At 39.3% G+C, this 24,503-nt stretch overlaps 1 protein-coding gene across 4 annotated transcripts in view; it reads left to right on the top strand.

The window, feature by feature from the left end:
• MAST4 (microtubule associated serine/threonine kinase family member 4) overlaps window positions 1-24,503 on the top strand; it is a 550,485-nt gene that overhangs the window by 428,782 nt on the left and 97,200 nt on the right. For all 4 annotated transcript variants that reach the window (XM_024753080.1, XM_024753083.1, XM_024753082.1 and 1 more), the window contains one exon: window positions 8,568-8,656. In XM_024753080.1, coding sequence (XP_024608848.1) covers window positions 8,568-8,656 — 89 coding nt within the window. The remainder of the gene's footprint in view (window positions 1-8,567; window positions 8,657-24,503) is intronic.

Below are 24,503 nucleotides of genomic sequence, written 5' to 3'. Positions count from 1 at the left end.
CCTGAGAACAACCAAAGGCTTGTGTGTCAGTCTCATAGGTGTTTGTTTTTAAAACCCTTTAGCCAGTTATAAAATTGAGGCCACCACCTTGGTCCCTCCCTCAGCTGACTCATTGCCACTTTGATAGCCCAGCCAGAGGTCAGCCCAGCCAGGTGAGAGCAGCTCTTTAGCCTTGCGGGACAGATTAGACCATATTTTTACTCCACGCAATGTTTGGCCAAATCAGCCTTTGAAGCAGTTTGCCAAGATGCAGTACATGCCCTTCAACTCTTGGATCAGAGTTAATGACCTTACCTTTGCAGCACTGCACACCCTCATCTCAAGTACAAACCATCTTTATTACGTGTCTTTGGTGTGAGGTTTGAGCTATTATGCTCTGCGTGTCTAGTCAGAAGTCCAGAATTCATCTCATCATTGACTGTTCCAGCCCTTAAGTGTCTTCATTCAAATAGGTGACCTGCCCTGATGTCTTAGGAATCTTGGGGGACGTTCAGGCTAGGTATGTCCCGTAATGCATGTTGCAGATAAATTGCACTAAAAAAAATTAACAGGTATTGAGAGCCTTCTCACTTTAATTGCTCTTTACTTCTAACATTTTCAGCAGTTGGACTTAACTCTGCTGCTATAAATCCCATATTATTACCAGCTCCTGCTTGACTTTGACCATTGTGATATGCCCCTCTTTTCATTCCTCTGATTTCCCATTGTAATTTTTATTCAGAATGACGTGTATGTAGGTTTTCTCAGTAAGATGCTTCACGTCACATAAACCTGTCAGCTCTTTGTGTTTTCTGTTATACACTGCCTTGATCCAGCTAGTAGAATTAGACTATAATATCGTCTTAGATCAGTTTAGTCTTATAGATTAGACTATGTTTGTCCTCCAAGTTAAATTAGAAACTCCTTAATGGTAGGAACCATATTTAGTTAGTTATTCAAAAATATTTACTGAATCTCTATTCAAGTCATTTTTATTTTCTGTATTTTTCTGGGTATCCAAAGAGATTCACTATGATAGAAGATATACTCTTTGACCTCAAGGATCTTATCCCCTATCCTAGATGGTAAGCTCCAGGTGGGAATCCCTGGTTATGTTTACTGAATGAATGAGTGACCACAGAGTAGATGCTCTGCTTTCCAGGGCCACTCTGGTGCAACATGGTGCACGTCAGCCCCCCATCAGTCACATGTTCACATATGACATCAGGGCTCACCATGTCAGCCACATAGAGATAGCTGTGTTCATGTATCTCACTTTGAAATAGCCACAAATGGAATAACTGAGATGAAATAGGTTTAAAAAAAGTTTCTGTGTCAGGCAGATCACCAAGATTAAGGGGTTATTTAGGGAAGACCTATGAAATGGAGGGACGATTTGTCATACTTAGTGTATACTATAAAATTCCGGTGCTTATTAGTTACGAAAATACGTTTCAAAGCTGATGGGGATTTTATCTCACACTTCAGATAGCAACACATTTTTGTTTGTACAACTCTGCCAGCTTCTGCCTTAGAATACAGTTATCTGCGAATCATTCTTAGCTCTCCTTTTATACTTTCAGAGTGTTTTCTTCATTTTCTTATCGCCCATCGTACTTGCCCATAAATGTGTTTTACATTGAATAGCATCTTGCCGATATCTGTATGTTCAGCCGTCTCTCTCTTCCTCTACAAAGAAAATCGGGCTAGACCTCACCAAGGGCTTATCTTAATGGATTAGATATATTTACAAGAAGTACTGTATACAGGAGTATATATATTTTCCTCAGAATCTTTGAAAGCGTGGAGACCTATACCTTCCTCTAGGCATGTAACTAGCCAAATGTTTTTGCTCCTAGGTGAAAGCAGTATGAGTAGTCATTCATTTCCATTATAATTAACGCCTTTTAAAAGGAGTTTTTCTACTAACGGAAAAGCTAAGTTCAAGTGTCAAGCCGATAGTATCAATACTAAGCATTCACAATAATATACCCCGGATGACGATAAACTTGGTCATTGCATTGATGCCCATATGCAGAGGGCTGAAGCTCTCTGCTTGGCAGTTCTAGCGACCTGCTCTTTCTCCAGTGTTTCAGAGGCTGTACAAAAGAGCACGGACTGCTGTCATACCTGCATTGAATCTTGGGGGTGATTTTGGCCTGAGTTTTTAAAATAAAATGCTGTGTTTTGAAGTTGAGTCACAGGAGATGGGGTGTACTAGGCATGCCCGTCCGCTTAGCTCCCTAACTGGCCTTTCTCCCTCCTCCTTTGGTTATTGCAATCTAGCAGCCAGAATGATTCTCTTAAAACAAAACTCAGATGGTGTTTAAAACCTTCCAACAGCTTCCCTTTTCACCCAGAGTAAAACCAGTCTCCGTGCTGTGGCCTGCACCTGCCCCAGAGGTGGCCCCGGGCTCTGTCCACCGTCGTCTTGGCTGTTCGCCTCTGGCCAGCTCCCCTCCTGCACGCTGGCCTGCCTGCTGGTCCTGGAGCACACCTGACCAGGGCCTTTGCTCTTCCTGAATGTTCACTCCCTCCTCCTCCTGTCTTACTCAGACACCGCACCCCCCTTCCCCCCACACCACGAGGCTCTCCCTAACCATCTGTTTAAGATTGTGATTTCCTGCATCCGTGCTCCACGTCCTACCCTCTGCGTCATTGTTCTCCATCGCCATCCCTCGTACTACAAACGTCATCACCATCTCCCATACCATCTCACTAGTTTATTATGTTTATTATCTGCTTCCTTCTCTAGAATACAGGTCTCTAGAGGACAGCAGGGATATTTGTTTGTTTAGAGTAGTACCTAGCATGTATTAGGAACTCGAAAAGTAATTTGTTGAATGAATCAGTGGAACCTTGCGGGGAGCCCTGATTTCTTGGGCCATAGGGAAGACATCGGCAGTGTCATAACTTCACCTAAATAACAGAGTATGTCACGGACACGAATATTAATGCTTTGCTTCCTGTTGCCTTCTGAGGGGCACTAAAGCTTATCCAGCCAGCTACCAGCTGTGGCCTCGCTGTGCTCTACAGGAAAAGGGGTAGAGCTGTAGACAAGAGGCCCAGAGGAAGGGTAGATTGATTTACATATGAAAGACAAAAAAGTTATTTCTGGAGAAGACAATAGTATGAAGACAGACATGGAGAGAAGGGCAAGGCAGCATCTGAAGAAATTAAGGATTTGGGGGAGAAGTATCCAAAGAAAATTGTAAGGAAGACTTGCTTTATGTTGCATGATAATAATTTTTCTTTCAAATTCAGTCTCGAAGATACTTTTCAAGGCTTTTACAGTCAGATTTGCAAATACACAGAGGCCTAGATAGTTAATGTTGCACAAAGAAAAGAAATGTCCATGATATACATAATTTTAGTGCATTTAATAATCCTAAAATTTGCTTCAAATGAATAATCTAAAAAAGGCGTGATTTAAGCCCGTATTTATGTTGCCATGGTTAAATCTCAAAAATATAATGTCGAGTGAAAAAAAAAGTAAAAAAAGTAAAAAAAGTCAAAAACATGACTGTCGCACAAATATAAAATAAACACGTGTGAGAGATTTTATTTAACTTATCAATGAGGACAACAGTAAGAGATTTTGAAAACCATATACATAAAATATATATATTAAAATATATATAAATGTGTATATTATATACATCTAATCAGAAATGATGAAATAAAATTTGCTAATAGATACAAAACCAGTTAATATCTTGTAGGACAATGATATTAAATGTTCGGGGTCATCTCTTTGTGGGTGGATATTTACTGTATTTGCACAAGACAAAATTCATTTACATTATTATGGACAAGAATCACTTGTATCACTACTAGTTTTCTCCAACTTAACTGCAACTCCTACAGCGTTTAAAGTAGCCTAGTCACTAGAAAGACAGTGAAAGGTGTACACCCTTATAGAACCAGTTAATCCCCGGGAGGTTCACTGCACAAAGCCTTCCCAGCCACTGAAAGGACATATATATACTAAAGATTGGGAATAAACATCAGAAAATGATACCATTGTTCATTTCAGGTGGTGAGAATTGTTTGATTATTTTTCTATATTTTTAACATTTCATAAACCAAACAAAAATAATTAATGACTCCTCTAATCTGGTCTAACCCCTTCATTGTAAAGATAAGGAAATAGAAGCCTGCCTGTTTTATAACATGTTTTCAGCAATACCACATTAGCTAGACAATTTCTGCCTCCTGTTCATGCCCGGTTTCTTCCACTTCTGTCTTCCTCTTTGTTCAAGGAGTATTCAGTGTTCAGATTCTATTAAGGTATCAGGAAATAGCAGATGTTCACATTCAGTTAAAGCTATGGTCTATAATTGGCCTCCTGTACAAATTTATCAAATTTTTCATCAAGATGAATTAATAAATTATAAGCTAGCTTTTCAGAATTCCTGGAGCTCTTCTTAGGCAACTCATTGCCCCTCAGTTGTGGTCAGTCATATGTCGTACTAAATGTTGACCTTTCAAGTCGGCTGTGATTGTTAGAAATTACTGCCTGTTTGGGTTTCTCTTTCTCAGCTTGTCCTACCACGATCAGACATGATCAGTATTCATGTCCCCAAATGATTGTAATTTAAAATTAAGCTGCATTTCAGCTACTCAGAACAGTTGCAAAAAGCCACAGCCTGGTGGGCCTCACAGCTTTTACAGACCTGGTAGAGGATAATTAACAGGTTCTTCTGCCAGGAGAGATGTGACAGATCCAGGTGTGAGGCTTTTACAGGTCCCACCACGCCCTTCATACAGAGCTCTGAGCATAAGGACAATCTAGGCAGGAATAGAATATGGATGCTTTGGACCAAAAATCCATGCACCTCCTTCCCCTCCCCTCCCCTCCCTCAGCTAGTAGCCCACGTTCCTTTGTCCCTCACTCTGATCAGGCCTGACTTACACGATGAAATGCGTGATCTGTCTCCTTATCCTCCTGACAAATGGAAGGTGCTATTGGCAATCGTTAGGAGATGGGGAAGCTCCTTGTGAAACTGCTTTGGTGAGCGGGAACAGTGAACTCAGGGAGCAGGGTGGCACCCTGTGTGATCCCAGGTCACGTGCCTGAGCCAAAACACCATGCCAACAAATAAACCACTTCCCGGTGGTGGCTTCCTGTCATGCTAAAGCGTCTCCAACCGAGTGCCCATCCAACTGTGACGTTCTTCTCACAGAGCGTTCTGTCCCCACCTGCCTCGCCTCCCAGCCCTCAGGGGCCAGACAGTCCTACTGACTCAGAAGTACTGTCATTGCCTTTCACCCTCCCATTCTTCTCAGATCCCAGGTCCATAGTCAGCAGTACTTATTGTACTCTGTGTGTGTGTGTGTGTGTGTGTGTGTGTGTGTGTGTGTGTGTTTTCTGTTGGTAGGTGGATCTTTCTAGGCAGGAACCAAAGGAATGAGGTAACAAGGAAAGCTCACTTAGCACCGTCAGCCCCTGTTCTAATCCATCGTTTACCTTTGCCTTTGTCTCAAGTTATATGTGGCTATCTTCTTGGGCTAAATTCAGATTTTGCAAGTAAAGAATCTGTGCCATTGTGTCACCTTGCCAACTGAGAGAACAAACTGAGCATGTCATCATAGGCTGTGTCCCCATGTGTTTTTTCAACTGGGTGGCATGAAGAGGAGCAGGTTCTTTGTGGGCAGTGGTTGTTCCTGGGTTCAGCTTTCAGAATCAAGTGCGGGCAGGGTGGATGGCTTCCATTTCTTCTTAAAGAGTGAAGCAGAAAGATTGCATGTGGGGGATGGATAGCTGGAACTTGAATTCATAACTGTTCTTTAGTTTCACTTTTTTTTTACGTGGGCCTCTCACTGTTGTGGCCTCTCCCGTTGCGGAGCACAGGCTCCGGACGCGCAGGCTCAGCGGCCATGGCTCACGGGCCCAGCTGATCCGCAGCATGTGGGATCCTCCCCGGACCGGGGCACGAACCCGTGTCCCCTGCATCGGCAGGCGGACTCTCAACCACTGCGTCACCAGGGAAGCCCTCGACATTTCTTTTTGAGTTTTTTTTTTTTTAATCACATCTTTTAAATCACATCAGTACTTTCCACCCTTTTTTTTTTTGGTAGGCTTTAAATAACTGATACAGTTGTGAGAATTTTTTGTTTGTGTTTCTCTTTGTTTTAAATACAAATTGTTGGCTACTTAGCTTGTTGTGGTAATGTACTAGTCATTCTATATGTTTCTTAGGAAAATTCTATTAAAATGTTTTTTAAAAATATTTTCTAAATTTTAGCTTTGTCAGCGTATTTCACTGATATTCTTATGTAAGATATTCATTAGGCTACTGTTTCTATTGATATATATTTCTTATTTATTTGAAAAATTAATAAATGAATGTCAATAGGAAATTTTCATAAATGATTTAGATCAAATACTAAATGTAAAAACTAATACAAATAGCCATTTTTGTATAAGTTAACCTGTATTACAATTAACTTGCTCAAATTAGCAAATAACTTTGCTGAGAGTTCCAGGATATAAATCTGTCATTTATAATTTCTCTTATTAACATCAGCAAGTTGATATATTTAATATTCCTATGTTAAAATTAAAGGAGACATTAATTTGAATTAACACTAAATACATTGTACAATTTTTTAAAAACACAATCACACGATCTGACTTAATGGTTATGAATGGTTATGAATTTAATAGGCCAAATTATGGTTCTTGATAGATGAGTTGATAATACCACATTCCACCTTCATAATTATCAAGGGTCTATTCTTTTTTTTTTTTTTTTTACTGTGTTGGGTCTTCGTTTCTGTGTGAGGTCTTTCTCTAGTCGTGGCAAACGGGGGCCTCTCTTCCTCGCGATGGGCGGGCCTCTTACTATCGCGGCCTCTCTTGTTGCGAAGCGCAGGCTCAGTAGTTGTGGCTCACGGGCCCAGCTGCTCCGTGGCATGTGGGATCCTCCCAGACCAGGGCTCGAACCTGTGTCCCCTGCATTAGCAGGCAGATTCTCAACCGCTGGGCCACCAGGGAAGCCCAAGGGTCTATTCTTATTCAACAACTTCTTTAAGGCTAAGTAAACATGATCTTAATTAAACTCACAGATAATGCTAGGGGGTGTTGATTGCTCCAGTAAGGAAAATAAAATGATGCAGCCTGACCTTAAGAAATTATAAATATGGGAATGTTGACAAATGATAATAAGCAGCAAACATCCAAGAGAGGGGATTGGTTCCCAAGTCAATATTGGAGAAAGAAATTTGGTTTGGTTTTGAAATGTGTTGTTTAAATAGTATTTAGAAATGTTCCTTTCAATTTTTTTTTTGGCGGTACGTGGGCCTCTCACTGTTGTGGCCTCTCCTGTTGCGGAGCACAGGCTTCGGACACGCAGGCTCAGCGGCCATGGCCCACGGACCTAGCCGTTCCGCGGCATGTGAGATCTTCCCGGACCGGGGCACGACCCCGCGTCCCCTGCATCGGCAGGCGGACTCCCAACCACTGCGCCACCAGGGAAGCCCCCTTACAAATATTTTATACAAATTCTCAATTATGTCCACTATATGTTATTTAAAAGTTAGGTGAAAATTCCTGTTTCAAGAATGCTGTAACAGGTATATTCTGAATTAAGAAGACATTACAATAAATCTTTAATGGTGGATAAGGGCACCAAGTGTAGGAGGATGGAATCATAGTGCCCTGAACCTTATTACAGGTGAATTCAGTGAGGTAACCTGCTGGTTTGTATTATCCTTTTCTAACCACTATACTGATTGTGAAGTACTAGTCTGTACTGAAGAAAAGCAAATGAAAGTAAGATAACATCCACTTCATCATCAACCAGTTTTGCATTTGTGTTATTCTTTGAGGCTTGTGAAAGTTACTTTGGAATCAAATGAGCTATTTTTTAACTTTCTAGTAGCAGAAACAGGAAAAAATAGTTACCCTGTGCTCATATGTAGCAATTTATTTCTACTCACTGGGTACCAGGATAAAAAACAGTAGGTAGCGTGCCTGTGAGAAAAGGCCTTCGTTGTCATTTTAATACAAACTGGAATCTGTTTCTATGATTCCAAAATATTTACCTTAATACTGAATGTAGTATGAAGATGAAAAATGAATGAGTAGTGAAATGCATTTATCTTAGGCATTGGCTGTTCTATTGACAAAAGGCACAGCTATGAAATTCATCTAAATAATTAGATTTTTAATTAGTGCCTCATTGTAAGAGTAATGTCATTGTTCTTCATTGCATGTAATTTTGTATTAGAAATTTCATGTCAGCAAAGATGCTACCTGTGGTTTGCTGATTTGAATCCTTAATTTATCACTTGTGTGTATGGCTTATCACATATTTGCAGTCAAGAGCCAAAAGAAAGGCATTTGGTGATAACTTTGTGGTGAGGAATATTGATGGTGTTATATATGATACGAATACATTATATTTTCTAATATTCAGGAAACAGCCACCCTTCAAATATTAGTGAGTGCATATTGACTTGCAAAAATTTTAGAAATAACATGTGCGGATAGATCGTTCAACCTAAGCTATGTCTACTTTGAACATACTTGAACGTTATTATTATTATTGCTTTTAAAACTGGTTTTCCTTTCCTTTGGACAGTTGCCGAACCAGCAACCGGAAAAGCTTGATAGGTAATGGGCAGCCCCCAGCACTGCCTCGGCCTCACTCACCTCTCTCTGCTCATGCAGGTAATGAAATACCTTTTCTTGAGTTCTGTTTTACTTCGTCTTGCTAGTTTTTAAAATACAGGCATTTGGAAATTTAGATGCGTCTCCCCACCTTGTTATCTTGGTTTCCCTGTAGCTTTGTCACTAAGTTGTTCTTTCTCATCAGTCAGCCCAAACCTTAGCCTCTCTTTGAGCTCTTGGATCTGAAAGGGAGAAATCCTTTTTATATGGGGTCCTATCCCAGTTATTTTTTTTTCCTCCACATCTGAATTTGTGGATGATGCAAGTCACGCTCCCATGTTAGGATTTCCTTTGGGAAACGTGGCCGTGACAGTTCACGTGAAGAGGGTTAGTGTCAAGAACTATAAGGGAGGAAAAATATCTTTTCCCTCTCCCCTTCTAACTTCTCCACTGGGGACCCAGTAACCAGAGACAGATTAACAAAGGAAAAGCATACACATTTATTTAACATACGTTTTACGGGACATGGGAGCATTCATGAGGAAATGAAAACCCAAAGGAACGGTTAAATTGGGATTGTTTTTACAGTAGTTTGGTGAAGAGAAGGGAGTTGTGCAAAGACGTATAGGACAAAGGTGAGCTAATTGTAGTAAACTGGGGGAAAGTTAGCAAGGACTGTTTGTTCAGATTCTTCTGTGTCCCTTTTCTTCAGAGATAAGAAGGCTCCTTTCCTCCAGGTGTAGGGAGGGTGGCTCTCACAAGAAGGTTTTATGACCTGCGTACGTGGCAGGTCAGAAAGCCCTTCCTGCACATGCTGTTTCTCAAATCCCTTCACCTTAAAGTAGTCAATGTGCCAGTGCGCCATATTTTGGGGTCTCATGTCCTAAAGTGCATCAAAACTATTCAGCATTTTTCTCCCTAAAGTTGAACTTATCTATTGTATATATTAGCTAGCACGAACAATGCTGCTCTGAGCAGTCTAGAACATGTCTCCTCTTGTAATGTGGGCAAGAGTTTATCTAAAGTTTTACCTGACAGTGGTGTATATATAACTTATCTTTACATCCAGAACCACTGTGGGGACAAAGAAGATTCAAGAGGTGAGACTCTTGGCCTCAAGAACTACTTAGAAGGATGGTAGAACCATATTACAAAAACTATGCAATGAAGACTGCTTTGTGTGTCTTTTGTTTGCTTGTTTGAATTCTATCTAAGATGGTGCAAAGAAGAGAAGGGTTAATTCCAATCAGGAAAGTTTGGGAGATGTTGAAGGAGCTACTTGCTCATGATGTTGAAGGATGAACAAGACTTTGGCAGGGGTGAGAGATGGGGGAATTTCTAGTGTGTGGCTAGTGTGGGATGTACATGCTTGATTGTACAAGAATGTAAAGGTGAAAAGAGAGATGAAAGTCAGAAAGTAAAATGAATTTTGACTTTGAGTGCCCTTCATAGATTTTGAGGAGGATCTGTAGGAAGATGTGTTCGAGATATGGAAGATGATGGGGTGAAAGGATGAGTGTTTAAGCCCTACCTCTGTTACACTCTTGTAGAAACTGTCACACGATAGACTTTCAGGTGGTGTTGACTTATAAACTAGGCTATGACTGGCCCCCGGAAAGCAGTCCTTTCACTTAGGGGGGTGCTCTCCAGCTGAGGGTGGAAGTTATCTAAACATGTTTGGGGATAAGACGGGACAGAGAGAGAGAGAGACGTCGTTGCCCCTTTGGAATAAATTTTATTTTCCTCATAGTAATAAATAAAAGATGGTAAAGTTAAAAAGGCAAAGGACAAATTCATAAAATTATGATACTGTATGTAGTAAGACCACTGAAGTCCAGAAATGCCACTCGGAGGGAAAACTTTGGAGAAACTCCTACACATACATGCAAGAAGGTGTGCTCTAGACTGCTCATAGTGGCATCATTTGTAATAGCTAGACGTTTGAAGCAGTGTGGCCCAAATGTCTATCAGCTGGAAAGTAGATAAATGAACTGTGGCATAGTTATCTACGGAACACCGTGCGCCTAGAAAACAAATGAACTAGCATTCAAAGACAGTGTTGGGCAACAAAAGCAAGTTGCAAAAGAATCGTACTTAAACCATACATGTAAGGTTAACGTGATGCTACGTGCAATGTTTTGTTTAGGAATACACACACATACACATATAAATATGTATCTGTGTATGTACATTTATAGTAAGAGTCTGAAGGAAAATGTGGTCATTTTAAAGACCCATTTTGTGTTAGTAGTTACGTCTGAGAAAGTGTCAGGGGGTATAATTGTGGAGAGGGGTAAGCAGTTGGCAATGTTACATTTCCAAAGCTGAATGATGAATACACAACTATTTATATCATTACCTTTATACTTTGGAGATATTTATTACATCATTGTCATAATAGTGAAAGCTGACCGTAGGGTCAAGCAAGGCCAAATACTTCACTCAGCGGCTGAAATTATATCTTTGTCTTATCTTTTCATTCCTCTGTCAGAGTGCCCAGCAGTATATACAAGGTGCTAAGTATATGATAAATTTTATTTCTTACACATAATTCCGTTGTGATTTTAAAAAGTTAATCCTACTCCTCTTTGTAGTGTTCTGTAGTAATTGCATCATACTTGATGTGCCTGTCGATTAGTCTTTTACTGCCATTATTTTCTTCAGTTCTAATATTGAGATTAAAGAAAGTGTAGTTAAGACTTTAATGATCCTTTTAATTATTATTTGTTTCTCTATGGAGAATTCCTTTTCCCTCAAAACATAATTTTGTATTTAATCGGAGGAATGGGCAAAGAGAAGCCTGTCTTTCAGGTTCCGAGAGCATTTTCCCTTATGTTATGGAGGAACATAACAGGTTGTTACTCACTCATAAGCTGTAGAAAAGTCTGTCGACTTTTTGTGAGAAATGGCATTTATCACAGTCTGGTAGCTTCCTATTTCTATATACAAGAAGAATAAAATGTAAATTAAATAAAGGACCTGTCCTCACATCTTGATAATGCGAAACGCTTTCTCACTCACTGCGTCTCTTACCTCTTCCTATTGCTACATTCTCTACTGCGTATGGTACACAGAGGCCAGGAGGACAGTTCCTTGATGTCCCCATGAAAAACAAGAGAAAGAATAAGTGCCGTCTCTCAGTGCTTAGTCACCCAGGAGATACACTTTCTGTTTTTCTTAGGTAGGGATTATGTGAGTCAGGACACGCATTACTAACATGAATTTATACCCATTGAATGAATCGGTAGGAATGAGAACATTAATTTATTTGTGTAGATATGTCAGTGGTACCCTGAGGAAGAAGAGATACTGGCCTCATGTTCTGGAGCTTATCTCCACAGACAAAATAGTGTTTGTTGACAGCCAGGCATTCCTAAATGAACCATGAACAGGTCAGTCCCATTAGAAAAAAAAAAAAAGGAAGGTAAAAATCACAGGCTCCTAGTTCTAAGCATGAAATTTAATCCAGAAGCCCCGAAGGAAAGACTAGTATCTCTCTCCTAAAATGAAAAATTTTTAATCCAGAAGCCCCAAAGGAAAGACTGGTATCTCTCTCCTAAAATGAAAAATTCTGTGTAATAAACAAAATCAAAAGAAAACAAAGTGTGAAAAATATTTTTATGCCCATAACTGACAAACATCTGATTGCCTTAATATACAAAAAGCTTGTGTAAATTGATATGAAAATGGTGAATGCACCAGGAGAAAAATGGGGAAAGGATGTAAAAGGCGTATCATAGAAAAAAATTAAATTGGCCAACAAAAATGTTTGAAATGATGATTCATTGCAATCATAAAAGAAATATGAACCAGAATAATGAGACACTATTGTTCACCTAGCATGTTGTCAAAATTTTTGTAAAAGTGATAGAATCCAATGATAGTAAGGTTGTGGAGAAACAGTCCCTCTCACATCACATAAGTGTTGATGTGAATTGGTACCACGCTTTTGGTTAGTTGGCAGTATCAGTTAAAATTTCAACTGCATTTACCCTTTCACCCAGCAAATCCATCTCTAGGAATTTATCTTACTGATATCTCACAGAATAACAGAAAACAATAAATCTAACATTGCTGTAACTAGCAAATGGACACTTAAGTTGTTACCACTTTATGATTTAACATGCCCTTCATTAAGCAGCTGGTTTAGTAGCAAATAATTCAGGTATGTGATCCAAGACTGCATGTTTGTTACAAAGAATGAGGTAGGCTTTTATGTTCTGATTTAGAAAGCTGCCCAAGATAGACTGTTCAGCAAAAAAGACGTTGTGTAATTTTATATATGTGTGTGTGTGTTTGAGTGCGTATAGACGTGCGTAAATACTTGTATATTCATGCATATTCATAAGGAGTTTTTGGAAAGAGAAAGTTAGCAGTGTTTATCTTTGGAGAATAGGAAAGTAGGGAAATTAGTGTGTAGTGGTTTTATAATAAAATAAGGCTCTAAAAATAAAACCGGTAAAGGAAACAAAATAATACCTACTTACTATGCAATAAATTACCAAAAATTTAGTGGCTTAAAACAATATCTATTTATTGATCTTACAGGTCTCTACAGGTCTAAGTAGGCTTGACGTGTTTGACTTCAGGGGAGCTCTCAAGGTATCTCAAGGCCAAAATCAAAGAAAGGTAGAAAGGATAAGCTCCTCTTTCTGTAGGAACCCTCACCTGCTTTTTCTGCTCACGGTATCATAAGGCCAGAGTCAGTGTCAGTTATTGACCTTAAAAAAAAAAAAGAAAAGAAAAAGAGCTAGATATTTTACCAGCAAAATGAGTTTATTTGGGAATAGCAGAGAATTACAGCAAACCATAGGTAAGTCCAAAAAACAGAAGAGAGGCTTTTGTTTTTACAGAAGAAAAGAGGAAGTTGGGAGGAGAGTCCAGGGTGGTAGTGGCTTCTCAGTGGCTGAGCTCTTGCTGGACTGGGAGAAATTCTTCCTTCCCCCTGCTGGGGTCTGAGTGGTAGTGTGTGAGAGTTCCCCTTTCAGGGCTTCCCCATTCCATGTAAGTTGAGGCTTTCTTTATTTTCACAATGGGCTGGACTCTTATCTAGAGACTGGGAAAGAATCTGCTTCCAAGCTTATGCAGGTTGTGGACAGATTCAGATCCCTTCGGCTGTAGGACTGAGATCCACATTTTTATCCTGGCTGTGAGCCGGAAGCTGCCCTCCTCAATCTTCAAGCTTATACTGGCACATCCAGTGATCCTCATGCTTCATATCTCTAACTTATCCTGCTATCAGTCAAAGAAAATTTTTTATTTTAAGGGGCTTATCTGATTGGGTCAGGGTTACTCACTCTTTGTATATTAAAGTCAGGTGCTGTGGAACTTTAATTACATCTGCAAAATCCCTTCATAGTAGTACCTAGACGAGGGTTAGGATAACTGGGAGACAGGAATCGTGAGGAGACCATTTTTAGAATTCTGCCTACCACAATATCACTTCAATATTGTATTTTGATTCAAATGGTTAAAGTCTGAGCTCTAAGAGTGATACTTACAGAGGATGAGCCACAGACTAGATGTAGTCACATAACTGAGACCCACTGACTCCAAACTTCTAGAGTCCTAGAATCAAATGTTGTCCCATTGGTCAAAATACCTAACTTTTGGTGTCTTCAAAAATGGTTTTACTGGGAATTTGCAGCTGGCTACTTAGATTCATTTATACAAGGGTTTCTGAAAGGAAAGGTGGAAAAAAGTCTCACTTTCCTATTGGACAACTCTAGGAATTATTAAAGACAGGAAGTATTCTTAAACCACTAAGTATACATAACCTATTAGGTTAGTATCTACTTGGGAAAACTTGTATAAATTACTGTCTATCTATGTATCTATCTAGCTACCTGTCTATCTATCTATCTGTCATATATAGGGACCTCATTTCTGAAGGATTAGTTACCACTGTGTTTGCTGCTCTACTCACCAAGTCTCTCTTCAAAGATACAACTGAGCTAAAGGAGGCCCATCCAGGTGAAAATAATCAGAGAACTGGAGTGATTGTATGAACAATACAACTCCAAGTGGAAACTTGCAAAACTCAGAAAAGTATTGGGGTAGCACATGGGGTTAGGCAATGAAACACCCCAAATCCCACTCTTCAAAACACGCTGAGAACATTTCTATGTGCATTTCGTCATTATTTTCCCTTCTCCCCACCTCTACCCTTGCGGCCTTGGCTTAACAAACACAACTGAGAGTATAAATTAAGGTGGTTACCAAATAGAAACTATGATACATCATGTACATTTTTCCAATAACATTTTTATCGTTTCAGCAAACTGTGCGGCCCTTCCTCTTTTGAACTTGTGTTGGCATCTCTTTTGGAGCCACTCATTGGTCTCACCACTTCACAACTTGCTCTCCTTGTATTTCTGCTATATCAGTTGTAGTTATTTAGATGTGACACTGAATAGGATGGGGGTAAAAGGCAGTGGTTTTGCAGACAGGCACGCTGATACAGAGAATTGAAAGTCAGTAGTCTAGCAGTGAAGTGGAGATAGAGAAGAAATACACAAGGTGGAATAATAATTTCAAGGAAGAGAGTCTGGGATAGAACAGGATTAGTCAACATTCCAGGGTGCCAGAGACATACGTGAGAGCATCCCTGATGTTGGCGAGGGACTTCATTATAACTCACTGCCCCAAGAACGTGACCATAAGCTTGGAAGATATGTAGCTGGGTGGTAAGAGATTTAGTAAAACCTGAAATGTTGGCACTTTGTGCCAACCAAGTCCTCAATCCACTTACCAATATCCACATGACCCTGAGCCATTTTTAAGGTATGATAAAATCTCACAAGATATTTTGCATCCTCTATTCCCATGACTCTGATCTTCAAGGCTGATACGGTTAAAAAATAAAATGTGATATTCTGATTGTAACAGTAAGCTGAGAGTTTGTAGAAAACATGAGAAATTATATGGAAATATAAATCCCCTTTAAACTTACTATCCAAGGATAACCCTGCTGACATTTTATTATATCTCTTGTCTTTTTTCCTGTACATATTGTGTGTGTATGTGTCTGTACATGTGACTGAAATGCATATGCTACAACTTTTTCTTTACTCCACGCTTGCCAACAGTAATGTTAAAGTTTTTCAGGTTCTGTTGACAGAGGCCAAACATAATATCATAGTACCTTTTCCAGTTTTATTGGGATATAATTGACATGTAACATTGTATTTAAGATGTACAACACAATGATTAAATATCTTTTTTTTTTTGACTGCCACAGTAAGTCTAGTTAATGTCCATCACCTCACATAGTTACACTTTTTTTTTTCTTTGTGAGGAGAACTTTTTTTTTTAACATCTTTATTAGAGTATAATTGCTTTACAGTTTTGTGTTAGTTTCTGCTGTATAACAAAGTGAATCAGCTATATGCATATGTATATTCCCATATCCCCTCCCTCTTGCGTCTCCCTCCCACCCTCCCTATCCCACCCCTCTAGGTGGTCACGAAGCACTGAGCTGATCTCCCTGTGTCAGCCATGCAGCTGCTTCCCACTAGCTATCTGTTTTACATTTGGTAGTGTATATATGTCAATGCTACTCTCTCACTTCGTCCCAGCTTACCCTTCCCCCTCTCTGTGTCCTCAAGTCCATTCTCTACGTCTGTGTCTTTATTCCCGTCCTGCCCCTAGGTTAATCAGAACCCTTTTTTTTTTTTTTTTAGATTCCATATATATGTGTTAGGAGGAAAACTTCTAAGATTTACTCTTCCGGCAGCTTTCAAATATACAATACAGTTTTGCTAACTATAGTCCCCATGCTGTACGTTACATCCCCAGAACTTACTCATCTTATAACTGGAAGTTTGTGCCTTTTGATCACCTTCACCCATTTCACCCACCACCCAACTCTGGCAACCACAAGTCTTGTGGTTTTTAATTTCTTCCATTTTGTTGTTCTATCTATGAGTTTGTGTTTTTTGTTTTGTTTTGTTTTTAGATTTTACATATTACTGAGATCATACAGTATTTTTCTTTGGCTTATTTCATTTAGCATAATGCCCTCAAGATTCATTGTGTTGTTGCAAATGGCAGGATTTCTTTCTTTTTTATAGCTGGAGAGTATTCTGTTGTACATACACACCACATCTTCTTTATCCATTCATCTGTTGAAGGACACTTAGGTTGTTTCCACGTCTTGGCTACTGTAAATAATGCTGCAGTGAACATGGGAGTGCAGGTATCTTTTTAAGATACTGATTGCATTTGCTTCCAATATGTACCCTGAAGTGGGATTGCTGGATTACATGGTAGTTCTCTTTTTAATTTTTTAAGGAACCTCCATAGTATTTTCCACAGTGGGTACTCCAATTTACATTCCCACTTATAGTGTACAAGGATTCCCTTTTCTCCACATCTTCACCAAGGCCTGTTATCTCTTGTCATTTTGATAATAGCTGTTCTAGCAGGTGTGAGCTGAATAACGTGTGCATGTTTTAGTTACCTTTTGTCATCGCACTGATACTCCTTTCTGATTTGCTATTTTTTTAATGCTGTTTTTTGATGGATGCAAGTTTTTATTTTTAATTTTGTTGTCCAGTTTGTCTTTTTCTTTCTGATTTCTTCCATTTTTGTTTTTGTCTTATCTAGTTGTTGTAGAATTTCTTTTAAAAAAAAAAAAAAAACAAGGCTGGTCTTCCTCTAAGAATTGCTGCTCTGACCTCACTGTTTCCCCTGCCTCTTAATTTTTGACAAGCTTAATATCAGTGAAGTGTTTCTTTACCTCCTCGTGTTCTTAGTCTGCCATTTAGGGTGATGGTTTTCCCAAGCAGTGAGTGAGTTTTTGAGGAACAAGGGTTTTTTTGAATTCTTCCTAAACCTTATAGGCTAGCCTACAAAGGGAGGAAGATAGCAGTATTAAAAAAAAAAAAAAAAAGCATTAAGACAGTTTCTCTCAACCCCCTAGATGACTAGGGGGAGAGGTACACTTACATATTTCTGCTCAGATATTTGTGGCCCCATCAGGTTTGCATGCAGCACACAGAGGGAAGGCCATTACTGTGAATTTTAGTTTGCTGGTGGGAACAACCTGGTCAATAGAGATGAATGATCTTTAGGTATAAGTGAAAGATTTCTCCTTGGATAAGGTGAGACTAGGGACATAGCCCTGAGCTTAAGAGCGCCTTTGTTTCACCTGTTTTGTTCTGTGACTTTCATTCAAGCTTTCAGCAGATTTTCTGTGCTTGAAATATTGTTTGCCAGACTGTTTAAATATGATCTGTAATAAAAATGTTCAGTCAGCAGGGCAGTGACCTCCTTTGGCTACACAGACATGATGGTACAAGACAGGTGGTTGCTTTGCTTCTTTATATTTAAGGAAGAGGACAAAGCAAGATTGTGTGCTTCCAGAGTCCTAGCAAATTGGTGGCTAGCCTTAATGCAAATTAAGTTTGCAGATGTCCCATATAACCACTCTTTCTTTAAAGTGATAGAAACTTTCTTGTTTTACTCAAGAGCAATCTCTGATATAGTCACTCGTTATTTTTTTCTACTTATAAGCAGATCTCAACAAAATCAACTTAAACTTGTAAAACATTGTGTTCAGGTGAGAGCACCTTGGTGTCCTCCTCATAGAGTTTCATTTTATGTAGTTAAATTGGCAAATCATATGTCTGAATATAGTCACCCTTGGGTGGAACATTACCTTGGAATCATCTGCTTTTATTAAAACCTTAAATGGGCTCAAGGCCAGAGTTCTTAATCTAGTGTGTGTGTCCACGGTTTATGATTTTGCAATGCATCTGTTCTGTGATTTCAAGTATTTCATAAATCAGTTTCTCTGAATTACGGAGAATACATCTTTCTTATTTCACGTTGTACCCACAGTATTTTGTTCTTTTGTTTTTTTTTAATCCTTAGCCTTTGTGTAATTGCCAATTGTTGGCTTGAGTAATGACACATCTTGCCCTTCCTGCTTAAGGAAAAGGATGATAAAATCAGATGAACTGACGTCAGTCATTGTGTTCTTTTAGTTTTGGGTATGGCTTTGTGTTGAGTCACTAATCAGGGGTATATACCAACATCATTAATATTTGTTAATTCCTTCATGCAGCTCCATCTGTCCTGTGACCTGCATTTATCATTTTGGTTCTTTGAGAAGAGGGTAATGTTTACATGTCGTATATTCCTAATGATAATTTAATGACTGGCATCTTTCCCCTAATCTCTAGATAGTCCCCTAAATCTAAATGTAGAATTTAACCTGAATGGTCTTTGATTTAGCTTTTTAGTTTCTCCTTTATTATAAACTGAAGCTTTTGGAAGCTTACTGCTAAAGTTAATCTTTTTTTTTTTTTTATTTTTGGCTCTGTTGGGTCTCCGTTTCTGTGCGAGGGCTTTCTCTAGTTGCGGTGAGTGGGGGCCACTCTTCATCGCGGTGCGCGGGCCTCTCACCGTCGCGGCCTCTCTTGTTGCGGAGCACAGGCTCCAGACGCGCAGGCTCAGCAGTTGTGGCTCACGGGCCTAGTTGCTCCGTGGCATGTGGGATCTTCCCAGACCAGGGCTCGAACCCGTGTCCCCTGCATTGGCAGGTGGATTCTCAACCACTGCGCCACCAGGGAAGCCCTAAAGTTAATCTTAATGCACCCCTGTGTTAACAAAACTGGTTTTGTTTTTGTTTGTGAACATGGGTCCCCTGGGCAGCCACTCAGGAAGAGTTTGCTCTTCCATCCTTTGGGAAGTGCTCTTCCTTTTCATTTATTTATTTTTTTTAAATCAAAATTTGGCAACTCTTTTTGTGTTTATGCATCAACTGTGGATTTTCTTTGGCTTGGTTTGGTTTCTTAAGTACCAATTGGATCTTCATTACACAGTTTTCAAGTTAGAATTGATAATATTTACTGATGGATTTGTGGGGTGAGAGAGAGTTGATCAAGGGTGGCTTCCAGAGACCTTGCTGAGAACATGGGTCAGTGGAAGGGGTGCTTCCCAAGATACAGGAGACAAGAACAGATCTGAGGTAACACTGAAGAGTTCGCTTTGCTGCTGATTGGATTTAAGCTGCCCAAGAGACTTGTAAGTGATGTAAATAAACAGTTGTTCCATGGGCCTGAAACTCAAGAGTCTGTGCTGGTGATAACAGTCTGGACCATGTATTTATAGACAGTATTTAAAATGTGGGGTGGGGATAAAGTCATTGAGGGAAAGAGTTTTGGAGGTTCTGAAGACAGAACTTTGAACTAAGTCTACAAGGCCAACATTTAGACATTCTGAGAAGACAAGTAGCCGACAAGAAACTGAGAAGCAGCAAGCTGAGAGGCAGGAGGGAAAGAGGAGAAGGTAGTGTCACAGATGCCAAAAGAAGACAGGGCTCCCAGAGAGGGACTGGTGAATTTTAGCATCAAGTCAGTAATCTCTATGGGGCACATAACAAATATTTGTTGAAAGAGTAAATAACTGTTTATAAAGAAATGCAGAGGTCGTTTTTACTCTGTTGACCCAAAATGCACCGAACTTCTGATCGAAGGCAAGGTTTGTTTTCCCCGCAAAGAGAAAGTCCTCTGAAATATCTGTCTGAGTACTTACAAAGCCCCACACATTATAGTACATTATCTTAATAACTTTATTTTGAAAGTCATTTTAGCAAATCTTTCATTTGCCTTGTCCATAATATAATCTGTTTCAACCATTGCTAAAAGCTGAGAGGGAGCTGTTGCCTTTTATACTTTTTATTAGCTTGGTTGCTGAGGTGCTTTACACCCTCCCAAGTCCACAGAGCAATCAAACAAGGCAGTGTTTCACTGAAATTAAGGAAATCTGAAATGTTCTCTTTCTGATAGAGACAAGACATCGGGAATTCTTGAAGTTCTCTTTTTCTATGAGAAAAGAGATTCTTATAAATTTTAGATGGATAAGAATACTTAAGAAACTCAGGTCTCAAATAGCCAGTTTTCTCTAAAGTTAGTGAGATGTAGAATCTTTTTAATTTCAGATTCTATAAAATATTACAAATGAATATTAAAATAATTGGTTTATCAACTTTGTCTTAGAGATTAGACATTTTCAGATTTAAATCTCTTAAGTATGATAATTATGTATTTCATTGATTTAAAATATATGAATGACACATATTATTATGTCTTCTAAATCTCTGGGAAGTTTATATATTCAAATTGGCCACCCAAAATTCCTTTTTTATATGCTAGTTGAAAAATAAGGGATTGCCTTACGTTTAGGGTTGCTTTTATTCTAAGATATATGGTAAGTAAATGATGACCTAGAAAGTAAAAAGGTACATTTAAAATCCTTGCTGAATCACTTCTCTCCTCACCCTTGAGGTTTTCACTACCTCATGGTCTCAGACTGGACCGTCTGCTTTGGTGACTGTCAGAGTGACTTCGGTTTTTCTGGCACTGTGATGCTCTGGCAGCCTCTTCACTAGCTTACTCCCAAGTTATCTCTGAACTAGAGTGAAAAATTCTCAGCTATATGTAAATACAGGCTGTCTTCTTCAGCCCATTGGGCTGGTGAGAGCGTGTGGATTTGTATCACAGGAAAACTAACTGTTCCATAGAGATAAAAGAACTTGAGGTATCAGCCAGCGGTCTTCGTTAAGAGCCCCGCGCCCTTGGTAGAAGGCTAGATGCTCCCTCTTGGGCAACCTGTAAGGGAGGATTAAAAGTCTGTGTTTTAAATTCAAGTACCTGCACTAAAGAGTATTTTCTTAAATATCACGTCTAGCAATGCCATTTCTGTCTTTGAACTTACTCACCCTGGCATAATTACAATTTCAGCTTTGATGATGCTTTAATGCAGATGTTGTGTTTACTGTGGTAATGTGTGAGTACTTCTCCACAAAGCCATGCAAATTGCAGGCTTTTCAAGTTCTAAGCTTTGATGTTAGGAGTAACAGTGGGTAATTGCAGAGCTTGTCATGGGATGTTAAGGTGTACATACAATCTGTTAACTATCACCAATTTAGAGGGTTCAGCTGTGGGAAGAGGAGCCCACCCACACTCCTACATTAGAGTTGATAGCAGATCTGGTTTCTGTAGACTAGGGAAGAGAGAGGTGGAGAAAATTTAGGAGACCATACATACAAGAAAAGTCATATAGTTTTAGGAAGAAGAGATCATTTTTGTTTAGAAAATGAAATTTTAGGTTTTTAAAAAATGTCTTTAAAAACCTTTTTTTTCCTGTTTACAAAAGCTGTACATGTTTGTTATAGAAAGTTTGGAAAATACAGGAAAGTATAAAGAAGAATATAAACACCATTTATATTCTTATTCACCACTCAGAATTAACTACTTAACAATTGGATATTTGTCTAAATATGTAGATTTTACACATCTACATCTATTATAATGTTTATAACATTTATGTATCTGTAAATTTGTACATACAAACATAAAATTACATATGCACACATAGCTCTGTATATATATATGTAAGTATGGGATCAGATATAAGTTTGTATCTAGATCATTTTCTTCTGGTATGATTTTGAGATTTTTACATACCATTAAATACCTTTTTGTTGTTGTTTCAAATACTTGGTTTTAATGAGTAGATATATTCCATTTCATGAATGTGCCATAGTTACCTCCCCCTAATGAGTATTTTGACTCTCTCCAGTTTTTTGTTCTTATAAGTAATATTGTGGTGAATAGCATTGTACATAAATCTTTGTGATCAACTTTGATTAGTTTCTCAGCCTAATCTGGGAAGGTATTCTTTAAAGTGCTGGCCTTCTATTGTCTGGTATTTGTGTCGTTGGGCCATCCATTGTTGTCTGACTGAGATTTTGGAGTCCTTAAGAGTCAAAGATTGGGTCCACAGGAAATGCTCTTTAATGCTTGCTGCAGATGACATTTAATAAGGATCAAGAATGTGTTATGTAGGCACCGGAATAACTTTACGCGTTTCCATGTACATCTCAAGCGTGTTCTCTCTGGGTGAAACAATGGCTAGCTCTATAAACTTCCAGGAACTTTGCACTCACTAACATAATGGTGACCTGGTGAAGTTAGTGAGGTAAATGGAGAAGGAACTATTACACAAAGCTGTGGAGTTGTTACCACTTCACACTGTGTTCCTCCTTTCCCAGGCATTGAGGACTAGATTCTAGTGTAGAAACCTCCAGCTACTATGTCACTCAGTAATCATGCTCCCCGAATCCTTTTAATTTTGAGATCTCGAACAATTGATAAAAGTACTAAATGGTATATGTAATAAACACTGGACCTCAGCTCTCTATGTATCAGCAGCGTTAATCTGGGCAAATCACTCTTCAGATCTCAACTTCCTTATCTATAAAATGGAAATAATAGAACTTTCCTCTTGTAGTCTCATATGATTGCCTGAATGTGATAGTATTTGCAATATTATAAAGTGCCACACAGTGTGAGGTTTGAAGAAACTATCAAAGTATTATTATGACCAATTTGAATTCATAATGTAGTTAAAATGATAAGATAATACAGTGTGTAGATACAAAACAAAGTAGAGCACAGGCTTGTCGCAGTCCGCAGGTGGCATGCTGGCAGTGGAATGTGGCCTCCTTGTAGCAGTCTCTGCTGGGGTCCATTTGTAGTGGTCTGTGATATTTTCATTTTGGCACACCAGCCTTTGGAGGTCCCTCTGCTGTGTACTTCCTCTGGTTTAGAGCTCACTTGGGAAATGAACAGCATTTTTTCAACAAAGCCAACTCCAGTGGGTCAGAACCACAGCAGTTATAGAGGAGCTGCCTCAGGGTTAGGGTGATGCGGAAGTGGGGTTTGCAGCCCCCACTCCACCTTTGCTTCAGCCAGAGAAGCTCAAACTTTGTCACATTTGGGGATAGAAAGTAGTCTTTTGCTTGAGTTAAACATCTAGTATGTACACGCGCACACATACACATTCAGGTCTGAAAACTGTTTTAAGGAGCGGCTGGGCCCGTGAGCCATGGCTGCTGAGCCTGTGCATCCGGAGCCTGTGCTCCGCAACAGGAGAGGCCACAGCAGTGAGAGACCCGCGTACCGCAAAAAAAAAAAAAAAAAAAAAAACAGGCCCCCCCCCCCAAAAAAAAAGCTGTTTTAAGGACACTGAGACCCAGTGCAGCCAAGTGTTGAGGATTGCATGGCTTGTTGGTGTCAGAGCCAGGTCTGGAACGCTGCTTCCCAGTCATTGCCTCTTGCACCCCTCCCGGAAGAGGCTCTGGAATCTGGCCCCAAAAATGCCTTCTGGAGAGATCAGGGAAGACCTGGGACATCCTCAGAGTGAGCTCCCCCCCGCACCCCCAGTTTCAGTATTATTTATTTATTTATTTATTTATTTTATTTAACCTCACATCTTATGTTTGATTTTTTTTGTATTGGAGTTTATTTGATTTACAATGTTGTGTTAGTTTCAGGTGTACAGCAAAGTGATTTAGTTATACATATACTGTCTATTCTTTTTCAGATTCTTTTCCTATATAGGTTATTACAGAGTATAGAGTTCCCTGTGCTATACAGTAGGTCCTTGTTGATTATCTGTTTTATATATAGTAGTTAATCCCAAGTCATGGTGAGCATAGCTGCCTTCCAGAGTGAGCTTTGATTCACTCTTTTCTCCTGGGCGAAACACAGTGTCTAGATCAATGTTTTTCTTCATTTCTGTTTCTTCTCTTCTACTCTGTCAAAGAACTTGGGCTCCCCCTCCCCCAAAGTGGAGTGGGGAGCTCACTTTTTACAAAAAGAAACACATAGGTTTACAGGCATTTTGTTGTCACAGTTATCATTCATGGTGTGTTTTGAGGATAGAGAAAAATCCCAGATTATTTTAGGAATGAACTATTGCTCTGATACATGCAAAGGGTAACTGGTGGTCAGGAGATGAGCAGGATAATAGTGTATTAACAACCCTCAATGTGACTGAATCAGATCAAGGATGGTCAGCAGGAAATGACACTTACCTAGTAAACAAGTGGGCT

Source organism: Neophocaena asiaeorientalis, unplaced genomic scaffold, assembly GCF_003031525.2.
Source record: "Neophocaena asiaeorientalis asiaeorientalis breed wild unplaced genomic scaffold, Neophocaena_asiaeorientalis_V1.1 scaffold399, whole genome shotgun sequence".
Taxonomy (NCBI): Eukaryota; Metazoa; Chordata; class Mammalia; order Artiodactyla; family Phocoenidae; genus Neophocaena; species Neophocaena asiaeorientalis.
The sequence above is the reverse complement of the archived record's forward strand: the minus strand, read 5'-3'. Positions and strand labels throughout refer to the sequence as shown.